Here is a 22,500-nt window from a genome sequence, read left to right as displayed (position 1 = left end):
CATGAAGATTTAAAAAGGAGGAATATCATAGCTATGTTTTCACAAAAGCACCTAGCCTATTGCAAGGTTTTTATCACTGGAAATTATTTCAGTCTGAATGGCTAACTCTAACTTTTCAGGATATTTCCTACTGCCCACAAAGTCATAAACTAACCAGTACTGTTCTCTGGGATTCCATTAAGCTCAGGAACACAGTAATGTCACAGGCTTCTGAGTCTAAACCCAAGTGGCCATTCTTTTTGGAAGAAGCATTAACAAAAACAAGCCCAAGTCCTAGGTATAGTATCCCAGAAAAGAAGGAACACAATTTACACTATTTTTCCTAGGCTCTTGAATTTTGAGTAAAAGTAGGAAGAGTGAGAGGAGGATGGGAAGGAGGAGGAGGAGGAGGAGGAGGAGGAGGAGGAGGAGGAGGAGGAGGAGGAAGAATTGTTGTTGTGCCTGAAATCTGTGGCTCCATTTGGCATGTCTGTATTTTGTGACTCCATTTGAAGTTTGCTCAGCAAAGACGCTGAATCGGTTTACAATTTCTTTTTCTAGTTTATTTAACAGATGAGAAAACTGAGGCACACAAAGTTAAGTAACTTGCCCAAAGTCACAAAACTAGGAAGTACCTTTGACTATCTTTAAATTCAGAAAGATGAGTATTCTAGAATACACCCCCCCCACTTTATCCTCTGCATTACCTAGCTTTACTGGCTATTGAGTATAGTGTATATCGTCAAATAAGAATTCTTCTCATTAAAGTAGAGAAAAACAACCTCACTAGGTCATCATGCTGATAACTTGAAACCGTTAGCAAGGAAGGGATGAACTGTTAGAAATTATTCCAATTGTACACCATCTCTTCTATTTTCAATTGATCTTCCATAGGTTGTTTCTACCATCTTTTATGCTAACTCCTTTTTACCCCACACCCCTTCATGGTTCATAAATAATACCATTGACTTAGGAATGAAAGCAATCTTTGAGATCATCTACTCCAAGTTTTCATTAAAGATAAGAAAATTGGTATTCAGAGACTCTATGTGATTTGCCCAAGGACATTCAGGGAATAAGTGATGAATCAGGATTCAAACTCAGAGCTTATGCCTAAAATTCACACTCTTTCGAATGTGTCAACCACTCTCATAAACACTTATTAAATGCCAGTTTCATCATTTTCACACAGGAAATGACTGTCAGACTGGAAGTTTATGTGTGGTTTTCCTTTTCTGTTGGTTTTTACATATTGGAAGACATGAGAGGGAAGGTGGAAGAGGAAAGAATTCATATAGAGATGATCCCTAACATCTCAGCAAAATGCAAGATCTTAAGACTTCCTATTCCTTGAATCAGTATCTTTCTTCAAGGAATATGGATCTGGAAGGTCTTTCTTTCCTCTCTTCTCCTCCCTCTTCCGCAGGATGATAAATGAGAGATAAGGTGCTTTGTTTCCCCCTTACACTTAACAATGAAATCAGTATTAATCTCTTCAAGAAAATATATATATAAGATATAGAAGACCATTTTATCCTTTTCCTTAAGTGGTGGTTAGAAGCAATTACATTCTCGTTTTCAGGCTCAATTTTAGAAACATTGAATTGTACTGTATAAGTAGACTGAGGACAAAATTTCCCATATTTACAGGAAATTTTCCATGCTTAGGTCTGACAAAAATACCTGTTCTGGGTACAGTTTTCTGAAATGTGGTACCATATGTGCATCAGTAAACATTATGTGTAGAGTAAATTAAACCAAGGCTTATAATTAGGCAGTAAGGAAATTACCACGGACCGGCAAGAGTAAATCAGGAGTATTAAAACACTTTCCATTTTCTCCAGAGCACTTTAGAGAACCATAAAAAGTCCATGTCATGGTGATAAACATCAAGAAGAAATACATTTTGAGGGGGAAAAAGATGCAATTGAAATAAACCTTTTATGTTAGAGACCAAAATGCCCTATTGTGAATTTTAGAAACACCCCATCTCTGTGTATTTTGAAGTGATCTAATACTAAAACTTTTTTTTAGATCACTGTTTCTTTCAAGTACATGAACTGGTAGGCCTCATAAAAGGAGGCAAATAAAGGACTCTTAAGACTTTGGATCCTGGCAAAAACCAAACTTGTCAGCATAACCTGAATTTTTTAAAGCATTCTAATAAATAGGCAGATTGTTGAGTTAAAAGAATGTAGATAATATAGTAATGCTATGATAACAATAAGGAAGAGAAAACAAGAACAACAAACATACAATATTTTATGCTTAACCAATCTCTCATGTGAATTTCATTAAATTACGGACTCTTTGATGTCTTAGGACTGTCTTTTGCTTCTATTTGTATCACACTTAATAAGTATAGTATCTCACACAGAAATGTTTATTGACCAATTGACTGAACGTCATAATACCAAATACAAGAAATAGAGAAAGGGCTCTTGAGACTATTTGGCAAGACTAAAACTCAGTAGCAGCTTTGCCATTCTTTAAGGTATTCTAGTAAGTAATCAGATTGTTTAATATTAATTATGACTGCTAAAGGGAAATAATAAAACTTCATTAGGGTACTGATTCCCCTTTTCAATTCAACAGACATTTATTAAACTTCAAACTCTGTATCAAACACTGTTCTTCATTTCAAGGCTATAAAGATAATTATCAAATTGCCTTGCCCAGTCATCAAGAATTGTGTATTCTACAGAAGACCACACCTAGTTGAGGAAAGCTAAAATAGCTACAGATTGAAGGTGAGAAGGGAATGTATTCCAGACATAGAGGATCACTTGTGCAAAGGTACAGAGATGAAAGAAAGAATTTCATACTTAAGGAATAGCTAAAGGGAAAGTGACTAATAATAGTCATAGCCTAAGGTTAGGGACTAGAAGTCTGATTGCCTCGGTACAGGGAATTCCTGGCTAATAAACTCCTTTTCTACATGCAGTTCATCACATTTTCTGTGGCACACAGTATTAGAAAGAATAGAGTATTGGAAGGTTAAGAGAATTCTCCAGATTCATAAAACCAGAATGCATCACTTTAATCTAAGTCTTTCTAACTCCAAGGACGACTCTCTATTTACTACATCATGCTGAATTTTCATGAGAATTTTAATTTACTAGGAAATGTAAATGGATTGATTTTTATTTTGAGAACACAAAGCCCCTAATTCTAGGGGAGCTGGCATCCCAGTATGACTAAAATTCCCTCTATTACTGCACTGGACCTCCAAAATATCTTATCTGCATAAAATTGAATTGCAGAATCTCTATAGAGAATCTCAGATACTTTAGAGACCATCCAGTTTGATTTCTCCATTTTCTAGTTAAGGAAACTAAGAATGAAATTGGAGAAATGACTTACCTAGGTTATCTAAAAAGTGACAGAAAGGGGGTGGCTAGGTGGCGAAGTGGATAGAGTCAGGAGTACCTGAGTTCAAATCCGGCCTCAGACACTTGATAATTACCTAGCTATGTGGTCTTGGGCAAGCCATTGCCTTGCAAAAAAAAAAGTGACAGAGATGAAATTAGAATCCTATTCTCCTGAAGGTTGGTCACATATCTAGGCATATTAAGTGCCCAGGTGGCATGATTGGTAGTATTCCATGGTTTCACATACTCTATACATCAATGTTGCTGGTCTTCTGTGATGCCTGGAAATGCCACCATTAGAGTTATTTCCTTGAATTAAGATACTGAAGGCAGCTTGGATTAAAATGCACATCTTTAAGATCATTAACACTTTAAGATATATTCTATCACAAATGGTGCCACTTTTAATGGTTCTTTAGAATAAATTTATTTTGGTCACTTAGTTTGACAAATAAGGGAAGAAACACAAGACATAGAAGTTCTTTTGACCTAGAATGGATGAAGATGGGGACTGCCAATGCCTACTTGGCTACTATAATAGCATACTATATACACAGAAGGAATTGATGTAGGGAATAAAAAGTATATTTCACTTATCTATAAGTCATCAATTATCTCAAGTTGATTTGCTAAAAATTGTCTGGTCCTATCAAAAATGGAAATACATTGGGGAAAGCCTAGTGATAATCTGTGAATCTTTTATCCAATGAATAGCATAGTTCAGGTCTGAGAAGCTCATCACTATAATGATGACCACCAAAGGTGAGTTATTCTAGCAATAGCTCCCTTTTAAGAATGCTTTAAGATGTATAGAGCAATTTACAAATATCTCATTTTATTCTCACAATATTTTACAGATAAGGTGACTGAGGAAGACAGAGATTGTGAATTGTCCAGGATCAGTTAGTAGATGTCTGAGGCTGGATTTAATCCCAAATTTTTCTGACTCCAGGCCTAGCACTCTTTCCAGAAGTACACCACCTAGCCTCTTAAGGAGAACTAGATGCAGTGGATAGCATATTGGCTTTAGAGTCAGGAGGACAGGAGTTCAAATCCAGCCTCAGATACCTGCCACTAATTAGCTGTGTGACCTTGGGCAAGTCACTAAACCCTGACTGCCTTATATCCAGGGCTATCTCCATTAGTCCTGATTAATATCTGGACACTGGACCCAAATGGTTCTGGAGGAGAAAGTAAGACTGGTGACTTAGCACAGCACCCCCTCACTCAAATGCAGTTCATGTGTTTGTCATGGCATCACCTCCCTGATGTTGGGATCTTCTTCAAAAATGAAGGACAAACCAAAAAACCCATAGCCACCTAAATATATCAAATAATTATGTGTCTCCTTATGCACAAGGGTCATGGTCCTTTGGTGAAACTAACAGAGTGGGTACCTAAAATCCAGTTTCAGTTGGATCAGGTTTAACTATGAATCAAAGATGCACTCTTCTCTAATGAAGACCTGATAGGATCTCTCTGTCTTTCTTTTAATCATAGACCTGTAAGAATGAGATTTAACATACTTCTAAAGGCATAACTAAGAATTCATGAAGAATGTTCTAATCGAGGGGGTGGCTAGGTGGCACAGTGGATAGAGCATGGGCCCTGGAGTCAGGAGAACCTGAGTTCAAATCCACCCTCAGACACTTAATAATTACCTAGCTGTGTGGCCTTGGGCAAGCCACTTAACCCCATTTGTCTTTCAAAAAACCTTAAAAAAAAAAAAAGAATGTTGTAATCAATGATTTCAGGAAGTATTCAACAGTTCAGCAGGAGAAGATTGTCCAGTCATAGTTATCTATGTACTCTGAGAAGGGGTTTGCCTATTCACCAAAGACATGCATGGAATCAAAGAAGGGTTTGGAAATGAAGAGACAGACTCACCTGCCACAAGACAATGTGGTTATGGGACCTTGGGTATTGTATGGACAAGACAATGGAAGTTCTGGAACATGCAAAATATAGACCAAAAAGTACAAAACTAAAAGTCTTTGGACCACTTTAAGAAAGAAGCAAGGAAACTGGGGACACATTGCTTTCTCTGAAGGACATTATCCTCAACAATGCCTCATAATTTGGTTATAGCTCTGCCATCATTTCATGACTCTGAATGCCTTTGATCCTGACCTTACATTCTATTTTATGCCTTATTATATTCCATAATAATTTGGTCTCCTTGGACCTGACCCTGAACTGTGGCCAGGCTATCATCAAGTTCACCGGAACAACTCTGTAGGAAGAGCACAAGTCCCATCCCCTAATACCCAATGTAAGGTAGGAGTTGATTGTTTTTAATATTATTTTTAACTGACATTCATAAAACTTTTTATGTGCTTATAAGGTAAAGTAAAATTCAAGATATTAATTCTTTAATAAACCATTTGCTAGAATGAATTCTAAAAATAAGTGGCCCCATCAGAGAAAGGTGTAAGGAAATGGATTTGAATATCTTTTAATAAAATGCCTTGGAACACTTCTAAAGAGAGTCTTGAGACAGAAGATGAATAAACAGATTAGTGTTTCTTTTCTTTCTTTTAAAGGGGATCTGGAAAGAAATAGGTCAATATGCATTGTCTTGGGGGAGATTTAGAAGTCAATATCATCTTATGAGTAAGTTTTATGCCTTCATCTCTCATACAGATACCATAGTTCCTCAGAGGGCCCAGAAAGTACAACCCACTCACTCCTGTCTCCTAGAGCAGAAAGACTACTCAAAATATCCAGGACAAAAGTTCTGAAAATTTATGTATCCGATCATTTCCCAGATTTCTGAACAGACAAAGTTAACTTATGGAAGGACCACCTTCTGCTTGCTAAATCTATTCTCCCTACAAGTCTGTGTACAGAAGTTTCAAGACATTTTATGAGTATTTTCTATTCATTAAGATTCTAAGACAATGAATTATATGTTGGGGGCAGGTAGGACTAAAGTAGGCTGGAAGTCTTTCTGGTTCTCAGGTTTTAAAAAGAGAACTTCTCAATCTACCTGATATAGTTTAGGTATAGTCCTGATTAAAGACAAGAGACTGGGCCTTGTTGCTGTCCAAAGTTTCCATCTTCCTATATAATTCTAAAAAATAAAATTTAGCTATTTTTTACAATAGTTGTCACTGTCTAGTTATTAGCTATATAATTTACTGAAGTTCTGATCAAATTGGATTTCATTACTGGTTTTTGATCATAAATGATGGAAGAGGTTTGCAGAGGCCATTAATCTAATGTCATCATTATATAGATGAACAACTGAACCCAAGAGAAAAATAATTAAGTCAAACAACATAGAAGTAATAAATGAGTTGGGATTTGAACCCAGATCTTTTTACTCAAATTTCAGAGTTATTTCCACTTCAGAATGTTGCCCTTGATGAAACTGAGCACAATGTATTAAAAAAGACTTGCTATTAGAATTTATATTAGACTTCCATAGTACTATATGTAAGGTTTTCTAATAATATTAACAAAACTAATTCAAAAAAGATATTTAACTAGGATCAACCACTTTTGATAGAAACAAAAAAGAGATACTGCCTAAAATAGTATTAACAGGTAGGCCACTGGCAGTGAAAATGGAGGACAGCTGGTAGGCCCTAAATCCACTCAAAGTGATCCATAGACCATGTGGACCTCTTGGTACTCAGGCAAGAACAAAGCCAGAATCTTTTGTTTCCAGGATGGTTTAGTTCCAGATTCACAGCAGCGACAATAGCTCAGACATAGGGCATACTGTGCATGCAGTTCTAAGATTAGAAATAATAGTTACATTTGGCAGTTCATTATTTTCCTGCAAATCAATTTTAAAATCCCAAATAAAATACTCCTCAGAGTATTTCAGCCTGCCATTTCTCACCATATTGGGTTTAATTTACTGCCCAGGAAATGTGCCTGTCAGTCCCAAATGACAATCTTTAATCGTTGTAATTTTCCCCTTAATACAGTAAAATAACACCTCAATTAACCAGAACTCAGTAGGGAGTTCAAAATTCTTTGTATTTCTTTTTCTATTTCAGTAGAAACATTTAGTACTGAAAATGTTTATAAAATGGCTTAGTCTGCTTTCCTTTCTCAGTAAATCCAATCTATTGATCACCATGAACTATTTCTATGGTGACTGAAAAACTAACAGGGCCTCAAAGGGGTAATTCTGACCACCCACAAGCATTGTCTAAGTTGTATATAAGCAAGGTACAGAGTAGGTTACAAGTGCTTTGCTTTGGGTCATCATTCAGGAAGAACCTTCTCCCTCTTTGGAAAATAAATCAATATCCTCAGTATGTGTTCGTGCTTATGAAAGAAGCTGTCAGAACCAAGGACAGGGAAAGCATTTGGTTTGGCACCGTGGTATAAGAAAGTTATATAACTACCATAGTTGAACTTTTAGGATCTTTATTGTGGTAATGTGCAGGGACAGCATGTCACATGGGGTATTCATGGAGGAAGGAATTTTACCCTAAGTTAGTATATTTAAACAGGCTGGCTAGCTTGTGTGGACTTTTATGAACTAAAAATAAGACCCAAGAAAGCTTCATTTGGTTTTCCTAAAGAAATTTTTCTAACAGAGTCGCATCTTTTCATCTACCCTCTATATGATAACCAGTAAGAAAGCAGTTGATAATGGTTTTGTATAACTGAATCACCTCTCCAAGAACCAGGTGTCTTATGGAAGCTTATAATACGTTTCCTGGAATGGCTTTCTGAGATACTTCTAATTGCATTTATAATCCTGTGCTTGTGCCGATTAAATTTTAATAGGCGTTTCTTGATTTTAGGGACTGCTTAATTTTTCTTTGTACCTCTCCCAAAAATAATTGTACTCTGGTATATGCTTCATGGGACTTTGTTTAATTGATTTAAGACTCATTAAGAGAAAACTGTAACGATAGGAAGAAAAGAAATAAACGATAATCAAGCACATAGAACCCTGTGTGTCTTGAGAGTTACACAAAAATTTAATTTGATCCTCCCATCAATTCTGGGATCTAGATGCTATTAGATTTCCCATTTGATAACTAAGAAATCTGAGACCAAAGGATGTTAAGGGATTTGCCCAGGGTCACACATTTTTGAACTGTCTGAAGATAGATTTGAATTTATCCTTCTGATTCCAAGCTTATCTACACTGACTCATCTGGCTCCTCTTAGCAACTATGTGGTAGTTCAGTGGTGTTACTTATTGCTACTGCCTCTTTTCTTAACCCTTGGGCATTCCATTGATCCAAAAGATGTTACATTTGGATCTATCTTCTTAAGTTTAGTATATATCATATATCCCTTTGGCATTCTGTTGAAACCTTTATCAACTCCTGAGGATAATGTTTTAAATAACTGAGGAAAATGGTAAATTTCAATCAGAGGTTAGGAAAAGTAAAGATTATTTCTTTCCAATTATACTTCACAGACTCCCAGAAATCTATCCACAGATCCCTCCCAAGTCATGACTCACTGGCCTAAGGTTTGAGTTTTTTTCTCTTCAGTCATAGAGACTAGAACTGGGAGTTATGGGAGGGTAGGTGGTAGAGATATTTTTTCACTTGGTGTCAGGAAAATCTTTATGGAATTTAGAGATATTCAAATGTTAAATGGGCTTTATATAGGGGTGATGTATGCCCCCTCATTGGAGGTCTTCAAACAGAGGGTACATGAACACTTGCAAGGCACGATATAGAGGTAACTTTGGAAATAGAGGCATGACTTTATCGTTGTTATAGATGCTTCCAATTGAAATTCTATTCTTTCCAAGTATACCTTTACTTCCAATGATAATCCTCCCAATATGGATACTATTAAAGTCTGGGATTCTTAGAAGTAGACAACAAGATTTAGTCCAATTCTCTCTTTTGAAGTCAGCAATGGTATTTTATATAGACTGGATTCGAGTAACTTTGGTTTAGTCCTAACTATAAGACCATACGACAACAGAAATTCATAATCTTTTTTGAGTTAAGGTTTGATCACCTGAAATGAGTAACTAATAATAGTCACACGGGGTGATAAAAGGAAGTTGTGTAAGTAGTTTTATAAATATGAATTAATGCTATTAATTCTGGAAGGGAACTTACTGTAGTGAATTGATGTTCAATCATCTTTTCATTATTGTCCAACTCTTCATGACTGCATTTGGGGTTTTCTTGGCAAAAATATTGGAGTAGTTTGCCATTTCCTTGTGCCATTCATTGTACAGATGAAAACTGATCAAGCAAGGTTAAATGAGTTGCCTAAGTTAACACAGCTATTAAGTGCTTGAGAGCAAATTTTTAATTCAGGTCTTCCTAACTTTAAAACCAGTGCACTATCCCCTGAACTACCTAGCTGCTCAGGATTATAGTGGATAGAAAAACTCAATTTAGAATCAAGACTACTGATTTGCAAATCTTGTCTTATATACTTACTAACCGTATGACCCTGAGAAGTAATTTATCTTTCTCAAACTGAGTTCCCTCATCTTTAAAAAAAGATAATGATAATAATGGAATCTACTTTACAGGGTTGCTATGAAAATAAATCAGACAAATTTAAAGTGTTTTGAAAATCTTAAATCTTTATATAACTGTTAGTTATTAAATGTTTTTTTAACAAACAAGCAAAGAGAAGCCAAGGAAAACAAAATAAGTTCTCCAAAGACAGAGCTTATAAGTATCAAAATCCAGATTCCAAGTCAGCACAGGTGACTCCAACTATTGCATTGCATATTCCATTATATTGGAGATTCATTCTTTTAAATTAAAATGCTATAAACCTGTTAAAATGCAAATATTCTAGCAGAGCTAACATTAAATCATTAGCAGTGAATACCATTTAATAGGAATTAGCCCATCAGATACACTTTAGCAGGATTGTAACTATGGGCTAATTGTCACCACACAATATGAAATAGTGGAGTGAGAAATGACCTCAAACTGGGCAAACTTGTATTCATGTCTTTCTGACATATAATATCTCTGTGACCCTAGATATGAGATTTACCCTTTTAGTGCCCTCAGGAAGTTTTCCAAGATTATAGGTTGGTAAGCACTTGTTAATCACCATTATTAAAGGGAATTTCTTCACCGGGTGATACCTTAACCACTAACATTATATATTTTTCCTTTGTTTCCTCCTCCCCCCAAAAAACCTCCATAATTGGATATCTGTGTTTGCTCTGACATATCTAATGGAATATAGAATAATCTGGGAAAGGCATGAAATCACCAGAATACAGGTTAAACAGTGTTAGAAAAGGGAGATGAGACATTACTGGCAATAGTTTTACCAATTTCAAAAGATAGATAAATTAACACATAAGATAAATCGATACATGAAAGAATAAATATATAAATAGACATGATAGATAGCTGGAAATATAGATAGATAGATAGATAGATAGATAGATAGATAGATAGATAGATAGATAGATAATCAGCAAAGGCCAAGGCCCAAGGATAATCCTTTCTCTTTGGTGCAACTCTCAGGAGTCCCAAAAAAGAAAAGATCATCACAGTGCCTCTTTTCCTCCAAACTAGTTGTTTAGGCATCGATGAGCATCTAGGAATGTCATTCTGCTTCTGAGCAGCCAGTACTGGGAAGAGCCAAATATCGTGCCACTAGTATTGGCTGCCACAGAGAAGGACATTCCCAGCATCACCAGGGGTTGCCATGCACTTGAGGGAGCAAACAGTACCTGTCTCCTTAGATCTCTTGTTTTCTTGGTCATCTTATCAATAGCAATGTTTAGAGGATCTCCTTTTTCTTTCCTTCCAGTCTATTAAGAAAACAGAAATAATTTCCAATTTAGAAAACAAAATAGTAAAACAGTCAAAGTGTAAAAATTGAATGGGAAATTGAGTAGCAGAATCTATACTATATCAAATTTTGTCTCTATTACATGTATATATACTACAAATATACTTTCTATTATACATATATGTAGTTATCATGGGATCCTAAATCCACAAGTAGAAAGGTCAAAATTATCTGTCCAGTCTAAATGCCTCCCTCCCTCAAATCTGGCTCTCAGGTACCAGAGCATAATATTACCACAACACCTACTCCAATGCCCAAACCCACCCACGATGAGCACCTGTGCCTTCCTACAGGTTTAATCCTTTCAAATCAAATGTAAACTCCTTTGTTTATCATTTAAAGTTCTTTATGATATGATCCCTTCTTCCTTTCCAGTCTTCTTATACCGTACTCTCCTTCAGGCATAAGACATTCAACCAAAACCTGCCTTTTTTTGCAATTCTTCAAACACAACATTCCCCATATTTTCACCTTTTACTAAATGTCCTCCATTCTTAGAATGCTTTTTCCCTTTCTTCAGCCTCTTGGATCAGCTGACATCCTTCAAGATTTAGTATAAAATCCACCTACTCTGTGAGGACTTCTCTAGGCTCCTTAGATGCTAATATTCTCACCATCTTCTCTCTCTCTCTCTCTCTGTATACATATATATATATGAAAAAACAAAAAGCAATTCTCTCTATATAATTTATATATAATATATATCTATATATCTTATATCTCCATGTCACCCACCCTATTCAAATCTTGAAACAATAATTGTCTATTTCACTTCTTTTTTATCCCCAGAATTTACCATAATTCCAGACCCATAATAAGAGCTTAATAAATATTTCTTTGGTTAATATGACTTGACATGGCCCACACCTGTAGGTTTTCAACATGTAAAGGAAAAGTAATCAGCTTCTCTAAGTTTTTCAAACACCCTCAGGCTAGGCACTCAGCTGATTTGAGTTTTTCATTCTTCCTTTGGTTTTCTGAATAACATCATGAGGCAGCCAATATTAAAACCAAAGTAGCTTTCCACTCTCAAAGATGAGATTTGGGGGCCCTTTCGCAGGAAGGAAAAGCAACAGTGAGATCATTATGACAAATCAATGCAGATCAAAAAGTGATTTCAGGTGAATCACCACAGAGTTCAGAGGTTTTAGGTCGATCCATCACACCCCCATATTGCAGCACCCATTCTGAAATTGAATGAGATGTTTTGCAATGAAATGAATATTAAGAACCTCTAATCTCCATCCTGCCAGGCACTGGGTATGTTGAACATGATAATAAGCTGCAAATAGCTTGAGGACAGAAGGGCAATGTTCTGAATGGCTGTAACAGGCAATAGGTACAGTTAAAAAAATTCTTCTCCCATTTTAAACATTTTTGCCATTGGGAGACAGTAAAAACCAATTTCCATTTTTGAGGAAGAGAGTATGTTTTGGGGAGTGGGGAGAGAGGAAAGGTAGACAGAAAAAATAAAAAGCAATTCTCTATTAGTTTAAAAAGAGAACAAAAGAATTTGAATTTTTTCCAGAAATAAAAAACGCTTTAAGCAATTTTACCAGAAACATTATTTTTGCTTAAAAATAATGCTTTCCAAAGCTTTGTCAATCTCTCTAAATATCTAAATTTTAGTTTGACAGTGGTTTATCAGAGACCCCAAATGATTGATCCATATCCAGGGTGGCTACCCAATTTCTACCACCCCCAACTCTCACTTCATTTTTCTTATTATCCCTTGAAGGAATGGAAACAGTTTCCATATTATCAATTTTGCCTAATGGCATAATATGTTTCTGGGGAGTTACATTTAAAATTCACTTACAACAGGGTTCTAAATGTCCTCTTTTCAGTAATGGCATCTCAGATGCATGGTGCTTTTTTATTTTTAATCAGATCTCAGAGGTGAGATTTCAAACTGCCATCCTTCTCAGCATCTTGATTTTGCAGGGTTTTTTTGTTGTTGGTTATTGTTTTTTTATCAGAAGGAATGCCTGACTCATAGTTCTTTGGGAGCAGCTCATTAAAAGCCAAAGCTGGAACATGGATAAGGGAAATCCATTTGATCATTCAGGACTCTGTGAACTCCAGTTATGCTTTCCCATTGATACCTAGCAGATCTACACTTTTTCCCCATCTTAATACATGCCACGAATGCATTTGTTTTCATATTGGAGTCATTTCCAGAGAAATCCCTTTGGCAAAGAAAAATAGTTAAGTCCAACCAATCAATAGAATGATCTCATATGACAATTCCACACCTATATCCCCCCACTTTTCAACTAAAGGGAAGATGCTTTTTAATCTGTCATCTATTCTCCAGAGTGGTCATTACAGTTATCCAATGCTTATTTTGGGGGTCTTGTGTCATTTTTCTTTTTTGTTTTGTTTTGTTTTGCTTTCTTTTTATACCTAAATTACTATAGACATTTTGGTAACTGTTCTTTAGGTTTCATTTTCCTCTGCATCAGTTAAAGTATTTCTTAAGATGTTCCCCTATAGTCTTCATTTTTACTGCTTTTCTTAATATGACAATAGTTCACTCTTTTGCTTTTTTAAAATATCTCTAATGCTTTTCATATCTACAATGTCATATAGTAGATTATTAGGGACTGTTGAGTGTGGGAGCAATGCAAACTATCTTCACTGAGTGTCCTTGTGCATCAGAAGGTTGTTTTACTAAGTGCCACAGGAATGGGAGTGGATTAGGTACTGGGAAGGATATTTAAGCACTGGTATTTGGTTCAATAAACAGAGACCTTGGAAATCCTTGGAATATAGGGAGAAACTTGTCTTCCTTGTCTCCCACCCCTCCAACATACGCCTGGGGAAGATTGAGGGAGTCCAGAAAAGGGACTCAACAAATTGTGCCCAAACAGGGACTCAACAGTAGATGTTTAATATACGTTCATTTTTTTCTAGATGTGACCTCTACTAATGCTATAAAGTCATCTTCATAAACTGGGAATGGTATCAGATCTGGAATCAGAACACCTGAGATGAGAGGGGAGTGTTCAGATCCTAACTTTGTAAGTTTGATCAACTCACTTGACTTCTATAATTATCAGTTCCATATATGTAAAATGGTTTCCAAGGTTACAACCAACTTTACATCTTATATCCTCCTACCTGAAATTAATTGCTAAGTCTTCTAATTGCTACATACATGTTGATCCATAAGTCACTTAAGTTATGTGTCCCTCGTGTTCCTCATTTTTAAAATAAGAGAATCAAACTAAATCTCCTGTAAGTTTCTTTCCAATTTCAATTCCAATTCTTCTTATTCCCTTGTTACATTCATCTACCACAATATTTTCCAGCACATTCCAATTGATGGGTACCTGCATGTTTTCAGTTTTATTTTACCACCACAAAAAGCCTGCTATTAATATTTTAAGATTTGATACAAACAACTCTAAAACAAAATCAATGACGTTGCTAACCTTAGAAGTGGTCTCAAAAAGTCTGATAATATTTGGACAAAATATATATTCAAATTTGCAAGCTAAACAATGCAGAGACCTTTGATTTTGACTTGGGACCTTTGCCTATAATTGGCACAGTACTGAAGAGCCATCATGGATCATGTAGGCCATACAGGACCCAATATGGAATGGGTTGTTTCCAAACTAGTAGATTTTCCTTTCTTGGGGCTCTTAAAACAGAGGCTAGAAAACCCTTGTGGGATGAGGGGATTCCTTATTTATATTGGCCATTGATGCCCCTTCCAACTTTTATCATCTGTGATTCTGTAAATTTCCTATCAAATTTGTTGTATAAATTTTGTTTAATTTAAATATAACTAATTAAACATAATGATCCTCTGAAAATATCTCCCTCCAGTGTCTCAATGTGATGTGAAGGGTTCCCTTGCTTTCCTAAAGGCTATATCAGCAAAGTGTGAACTCTGGGACTGTTAAACTGAAAAAAAAATGTTGTCAGTACAAGAAGCAGCTTGATCAAATTTACTTCTATTTAATTTAGCAAACATTTATCAAGTTTTCTATGCTAGGCACTACAATAGACACTAAGGTTTATGTGTGAAAAAATTTCTGATTCACAAAGAGCTCCATTCTAATGGGAACAACAAGTATAAATAAAAATAGAGAACATAAATGCAAAGTTGAATACAAAGTAATTGGGGAAAAGATCCCTAGAAATTGGAGGATCAGAAAAATTCTGATGAAGAAAGTGACTCCTGAGTTATACCTTCAGAGTGGAGATGGGACTTTGAAATGGAGGTGAGGAGAGAGAGCATCCCAAGCTTGGGGAATGGCCCATTGAGTAAGTAGTATAAAGGTTAAATTGAGTAGATCACAAGGATCAGAAGAGAGAATAGTGTCTAATGAAGTTATATAAGACAGAAAAAAGTTGTTTAGACCTTTAAGACCTCATAAAGAAGAGAGAGAGAGAGAGAGAGAGAGAGAGAGAGAGATAAACCTGGATCCAAGAAAATAAGTTGAGCTTCTGACATACACTGGATGTGTATGATATCCCAGACTAGTTTTTAACTTCTACCTGCCTACCTGCTCCAGAAAACAGCCTGTAAGGTTCAGGGTAGGTGTTTATATGCATTAGTAGTAAACACCCACAGAATGATAGATCATAGTTCAAAAAAAAGCAAAGAAATACTATACAAGACAATGGAGACAGAAAACATGTGTCTCTGCTATCAAAGAATATATACTCTATTGGGGGAAAATGTATACAGATAAAATAAACATGCAACATATATGTTCTTTGCAGGCAAGGACCTTGTTTTTTGCTCCCTTTCATATCCCCAGTTTCAAACAGTGTCTGGCCCTTAGTATTTAATAAATATGTATAGATTAACTAATTGATTATTACAAAGTAATAATTGAAATTATGCTAAACTGAGGCACAAAGTTCTGAACACAATTGATTTATTAGCAAAGCATAAAGTTGCCAATAAACAGAGTCTCAGCCTCCTCATCAATACCTAAGACCATGAGATTGGGCTTCCAGATCATTTAATAGACAAAAGGAGTGGCTATAGTAAAAGGAAGCACCATAGATTGAGAAAACAATATGATTGATTAAAAGACCTGGAACATCAGAGATGGAAAAACAATATGATTGACGAGAGATTGGGTGCATGAAGCTAGCAACCACCCATCCTCTGTCTTGTTGTCGTGTCCATCTGCAAGGTTAGTTAGTGGTACATGACTAAGAAACCAAACTTCCTCAATGGAAAGCTAGAGGGACAGAGATCATAGATTATCGTGACCTAAGAACAGACCATTGATTTCACAGAAAAACTGAATTTCTAACCTTAACTCAGAGGCAATAAAATATAACTTAGGTGGTAACATAAATGCCAATGGCATTGCAAAATTAAATCATTTATGGAATAGAATCAAATTGATTTTTTTCCATAATTTGGGTTCAAGTGTACTAACTATGGGGGGCACAAAGAGGTTTCACTTGGGCTGAACCTTAAGTGTAGATAGGGATTTTAAGAGATAGAGATAAGTAGTCAGAATATTGCAGGCATGGGGGACATGACAGTGCAGGGGTGAGAAGCAAGAGGCAGAACATCCAATGTAGGGGAAGGCAAGTAAGAATTTTGACTCTAACACAATGTGCCTGAGTAGGTAGTAAGTAATGGGTAATCAACTGAAAAGGTTAGGCTGGAGCCAGATGGGAAAGAACTTTGAATGTCAAGCAGAGGAGTTTGCATTATATCTTAAATGCAAGAGAGTGTCACTGAAGAGACACTGAGGATGGGAAAAGCTCTTCACTGAAGATTGGATGGAGTTTTCAGCAGAGGGGAGAGAAGGAAGGGGTGCAACAAACTTACACAGACTTCTTGCTAAGTCGTGGAGGAGTAAAGGAAGTACTTAAACTAGCATAACCACCAATCTTTGAATTATTGATTTTAAAAATAGAGAGGAACAAAATGCTACTGTTTTCCTAGGAACAGGGAGACAGCACACATTCTGATTAACAGATGGCAAGAACTGAGAGGGAGAATGGAGATTTCATCACTGTGTCTCCATGCCTTTGGGAGTGGGGGTCTGTCGATAACTCCCCATGCTTGGCATGCTCTCTTTTCATGTCTACTTCTTAGAAACTTTACTTTCTTTCAAAGCTGAGTTCAATACCACACATTGAAAGAGACCTGTCCATAACCCATCATGCTCCTTTCCCTTATCCCTTCCTCCCTTAAAAGATTACATATTTTGTGTTTGGTTATCTCTTCACGTGCTTCTCCCTACCCTCTTGCTCCAAACAGAATGAATATCCTTAAGGTCAAGGGCTAGTCCACTTTTGACTATGTATATCCCTTCTCATACATATACTTATATGTGATCTATCTATCTATCTATCGAGTGATAGACTGATCGATCAGTATCAATAATTCAATGACTATATGAGATTCTTGCTCTCTATTCTAAGTGCATTATATGTATATGTGTATATATCTACATATGTGGTATCCATGTGTGTCATATATTTATATATATATATATGTATATATATATATCTATACACAGAAAGAGTGGGAGATTTTTAGATGGTTTAAAGCTGGTGATTCTTAGCATCTTCCCTTCTTTTCTAGTACTTCTGCAGGAGAAAAAGAAAGGAATAAGGATCATTTGATAAATTTCTTTATTCTGTGGGTTACCGCAGGAAAAAAAAATTCTTATCTTCACATGATGAGCATCCTGGTGATGACCTTCTCCTTCTCCATCCATTACGACATTGGTTCTCAGAAAGTTAAAAGAATATTTTACCAGAAATGGATTTGAAATCTTTTTACCATGACTGGACTTGTCAAAGTTTCTTCTCTGCTGTTCTAGTATTTGAGAACCGAGATTTCCCTCTAAATTCTGGGAAAAAGTCAATTTGATTCTATTCCATAAATGATTTCATTTAGCAATGCCATTGACATTTATGTTACCACCTAAGTCATGTTTTATTGCCTCTTAGCCTCCACAAAGTGAGTGGATAGATACTCTAAAGAGGGGGAAAGCATCTCTAGTTTGATTGGTGGGATGGTCAAAAAAGATTTCAGAGAAGATGATAATGGAGGATAAGCTCAATAAAAGAATGATGTAATGTAGTCAGGAGTTAGAAGACCTGGGTCCTTTCTGGTTCCAACTCTTCCAAGATAGAGAGAAAGCATGAAATAGTGAAAGGAGAACTGGGTTTTGAGTAAGAGGTCACAGTTTAAAATCCCAATGTTATTATTTCCTATCTATAAGACCTTGCCCAAATCATAGGATCATCGATTTAGAGGTGAAGTGGATGTGACAATTCAATATAACCTCCACATTTTATATGGGAAAACTGATACCAAGAGAAATTAAGTAATCTGTTCAATAACATACAGATAAAAGGGGTTAAAACTTTTCTGGGTCTCAATTTTCTCCTGTGAAATAAGAAGTTAGATTTGAAAATGTCTAAGATTCCCTGCCAGCTCTAAAAGTCCAGAGAGCTGTCATCAGATTTTATAAGAACTAGGAAAAAGGATGGAGGGCATTTTAAAAATATGAAGATAGAAATAAAGAAAAGAAACATTCAATGGACAACGTATCGACCAGACAGTTGTTGGTGCCGCTGGTGTTTTTCTTCTTTCTGTTATGGTCATTGTTACTATTATTGATATCCCTATCACCATGATTAAAATTTAAATGGTATCATAAGATATTCAAAGCTCTAAACACGTGTGCACACACACGTGTGTTTCTGTGTATCTCCAAATGCATCAAGGGATACTAAAGTCTCCCATTTTATAGATGAGGAGCCTGAGGCTGACAGAATTTAAGGGACTTTGCCCAAGGTTAGAGAAACTTAGATTTCTGACTCTCAGTCCATCATGATATCTACTACAGAAAATCTCATGAATCTTTTTATATGGATTAATGAGAAAGGATCTGAGCAGTAGGCTATCTAAACTGTCCTATAACACATCCTACTGTATTATAATCTGTATGCATGGAGGTTCCCTGATGACATTAGCATTCTGTGTCATTTTGGTTGCAGTGAACCTATTTGGGGAATATTTGTAGTTATCTCCTTCTCTGTCTCTCACATATGGGCTTCATGTTTTGCCCCAAAATGCACCAAGATGCATTATATGTTCTCAAGAGGCCAGAAATAAGAAATCTAAACCTAGCACTTGAGATCCAGAAAGATTGGAGCAGAATATGTGTATTGCTCACTTCAAAAACCCCCCAGCTTTCTCCAAAACATAGCTCATATCATCTCTAATATTAGATCTTACCATCTCATCCAATTCATGACCTCTGGGACTTCTAGGTGTACTAACCATCCTGTAATTGACCTCTTTTTGATGTACTTTCCTTTTATCATGACTTCAATGGAAACCTAGTAAATTAGGTGAAATTTGAAAACAGATGTAGAGTTTCAATTGGAGAGGGAGTCTTTCCCACAATCACCCTTTTCTAATGAAATAATTTATCTAGTTGGGTTTTTTTTTTGTTTCTCTTAGTTGACTGTCCACTTGTTGAAGTGCCTGCACTGCCCTAGATGTTAATCATACAAAATCAAAAGTCTTACACCACTGTATTTATATTCTATTCATTATATCACTTTGGGGAAATGCCTTTGCATAGAGCCTCTTCATTTGTCCCATAAGCAGACTATTCTAAGGGCCAGTTAATTCTCCTCTCTAGACCATCCATCCAATGAGCAAGGAAAACATTCCCTATTTGGACTGCAGTTTCCTCCTCTCTCCAAAGAACAGCTGAGGATTGGGCTCAATGAATACTAGCTAAGGTCTCCATTTCTTTCTAAGTTCTAGAATTCTCTGGGAGGACTGAGCCCTGGGATCCATTTTTTCTATCATTACTAGTTGGCCAGTCTTCCAATATTCTTTTCTGCCAGCCAGCAGTTTCACCCTCCCTTCTTCTTACCCCTCTGAGCATAAGTCTGTTATGGGGATAGCCATTTAATAAATGCCGTTATTAAAAAAGATAGGCAAGAATATGCCTTCCCTTTGCTTCAGGCTCCTCTCCGAGTTGCCATCTGTTGAGATGTAGAAGTATATGTTTATTAAACTTTATTTGTTTTAGTCTTTGAGCATTATTTTACCAAACACATTCTGCAACCGCTCCATGGCTGGAATTGATGAGAGGGAAGGCACAGTGGCTCCACTTTGTATTCTTAAATGTTTCCCTCTTCACCAGCCCCCCTCTTCATCAGTCCCCAGGTTGTCATTTCAAGAATTCTTTGTCAATATGTCAGAAGTCTTCAAAGATGCCTCTGTGTTACCAATTTGCCCCCAGATACAAAGGCTGAAACTGAAACATGCATTTGAATGAAAAAAAATTACCTTTTGGCCTACAATTGAATTTTTGATTTCCAGATTTTTCCCCAGTGGCCCTTTCTGAAAAGTTAAGTGCCCTTCTGCTTTGGGGAGAGTAGGGTTTTCTTTTTAGTGTTATTATTTTAGCATACATCACTTCTTTGAAAAGGAAAACCAGTGAGCAATACACGTTTCCCTTCTGTGCAAGTATTGCCCTGATTCTTCCCCCAGAATTACCAGCCATAAAAAGAGATAATGATTGATTTTGGAGTTGTTGAAGAGATAGCTTTAGATTTCTTCACAGCCTGACTCCCTCCCCCATCCCCCCCAAGCACATAGTCAATACAGACAATCACTCTGAGAATGAAAAAATCAAGAAACCCTCTGAGAAAAGAAAGCCTTCTGCCCTAATTCTTTATCTGATCTGTTTTCATAGTAGAGTTTTCAATACATTAATAGAAACAAGACGGGATAGTATAATGGATAAAGTCATAAGGCCTTCCCAATCTGAGATTGTCTACTTAGGTTTATCAGATCTGGAGCTGGAGGGGACCTTTAAAACTATCTATTCAAGTTCCCTCATTTTAGAGATTAGGAAGGTAAAATGCATGGACATTAAGTGATTTGACCAACACCATCCAAGTAATTGAGAGAAAACAAGATTTGAATCCATGTCTTCTGACTTCATAAGGGTTTTCTCTCAACTATGGTCTCTTATTCCTTACTCCTGTTCACCTACTCTCTGTTCCAGCCATAGTTTTGGGCATATAGAAACATTGCAGCTCCTCCTCTGTCTTTGCACATGCTTCCTCCCCTCCCCAAGACTAAAATACTTTCACACCTCCAACCCTATTTCCTTCAAAGCATAAGTCAAGGGTTTCCACTTAAAATAGGCCTGATGTTAAGGCCCTTCTCACCCCATTACTTAATTATACAACTTGTCTATAATTTATATTTATGGAAATGAGTGTCTTTGCCTTTCTCCTGACCTCCAATCTCATATTTCCAATTGCCTGTCCAACTTCTCAAACTGGATGGACAGGAGGCATTTGAAATTCACTGTGTCCAAAACAGAAGTCATCTTTTCTCCTAAATCCTCCCAGCCTCCTACCTTCCCTGTTGCTGTAGAGGGCAACAGCATCTTCCCAGTCCTTGAGTTCCCACCTAGAAGTCATACAGAACTCCTCAATATCTGTCATCCTCTTTCCATATCCAAGAGGTTTCTAATACTTCACCTTTGCAGCATCTTTTGGATATACCTCTTCTCTCCTTTCTTGGAGGCCTGTCCTCATCATCTCATGTGTGAATTTTTGCAATAGCCTTCTAGGGCATCTACTTACCTCAATTCTCTCCCCACTCCAATCCATTCTCCACTCACTGTTGTCACAAAATAGGTCTGATCCTGTCATCTCCCTATTTAATAAATTCCAGTGGTTTCCTATTGCCTCCAGGAGCAAATAAAGAATTTTTGTTTGGTATTCAAAACCCTTTGTAACATTTTCCTCCTACTTTTCCATACTTCTTAGACCTTTCTCTTTGACTTCCTCCTCAAACAATCACTAGACTCTGGAGTCCCCTCACATCTGGAATGTTCTCTCTCCTCTATTCTGATTGCTGATCTCCCTGGCTTCCTTAATTTTCCAATAAGTATCCCACTTTCTACAGGAGGGTTTTCCCATTTCCTCTTAATTTCAGCTCTCTCCTATTAATTATTTCCTAGTTATCTTTTATGTTTTTTGCTTCATATATATATATATATATATATATATATATATATGGCATATGGTTTCTCCATTAAATGACACTCCTTGAGGGTAAGGACTATCTTTTATCTCTGTTTCCTCAGTTTTTAGGACCTTACCTGGAAAGTAGCAGTTGGTTGGTTCTTGTCCTTCATCATAGAAAAAGACCAAAATGACATCACTATATTGGAATCAAATTACAGTGTGTCCGACTGTGACTAATCAATGGGAGCTTGGCACACTCTACCGCAGGTCAGGCACAAATAGTCCATGTGAACTCCTGAGATGGATACTCTAAACTTACAGATTCACATTTTCTCTGAGCTGCTTCAATTCTTCT

General features: G+C 36.5%; 1 protein-coding gene across 2 annotated transcripts in view; it reads right to left on the bottom strand.

Annotated features, from left to right (window-relative positions):
• Positions 1-22,500, bottom strand: part of CTNNA2 (catenin alpha 2) — a 1,546,517-nt gene that overhangs the window by 359,499 nt on the left and 1,164,518 nt on the right. For both annotated transcript variants that reach the window (XM_074196107.1, XM_074196106.1), the window contains one exon: positions 11,008-11,088. In XM_074196107.1, the coding sequence (XP_074052208.1) occupies positions 11,008-11,088 (81 nt within the window). The remainder of the gene's footprint in view (positions 1-11,007; positions 11,089-22,500) is intronic.

Source organism: Macrotis lagotis, chromosome 1, assembly GCF_037893015.1.
Source record: "Macrotis lagotis isolate mMagLag1 chromosome 1, bilby.v1.9.chrom.fasta, whole genome shotgun sequence".
NCBI classification, from domain to species: domain Eukaryota; kingdom Metazoa; phylum Chordata; class Mammalia; order Peramelemorphia; family Peramelidae; genus Macrotis; species Macrotis lagotis.
This window is presented reverse-complemented; position numbering and strand designations above follow the sequence as displayed.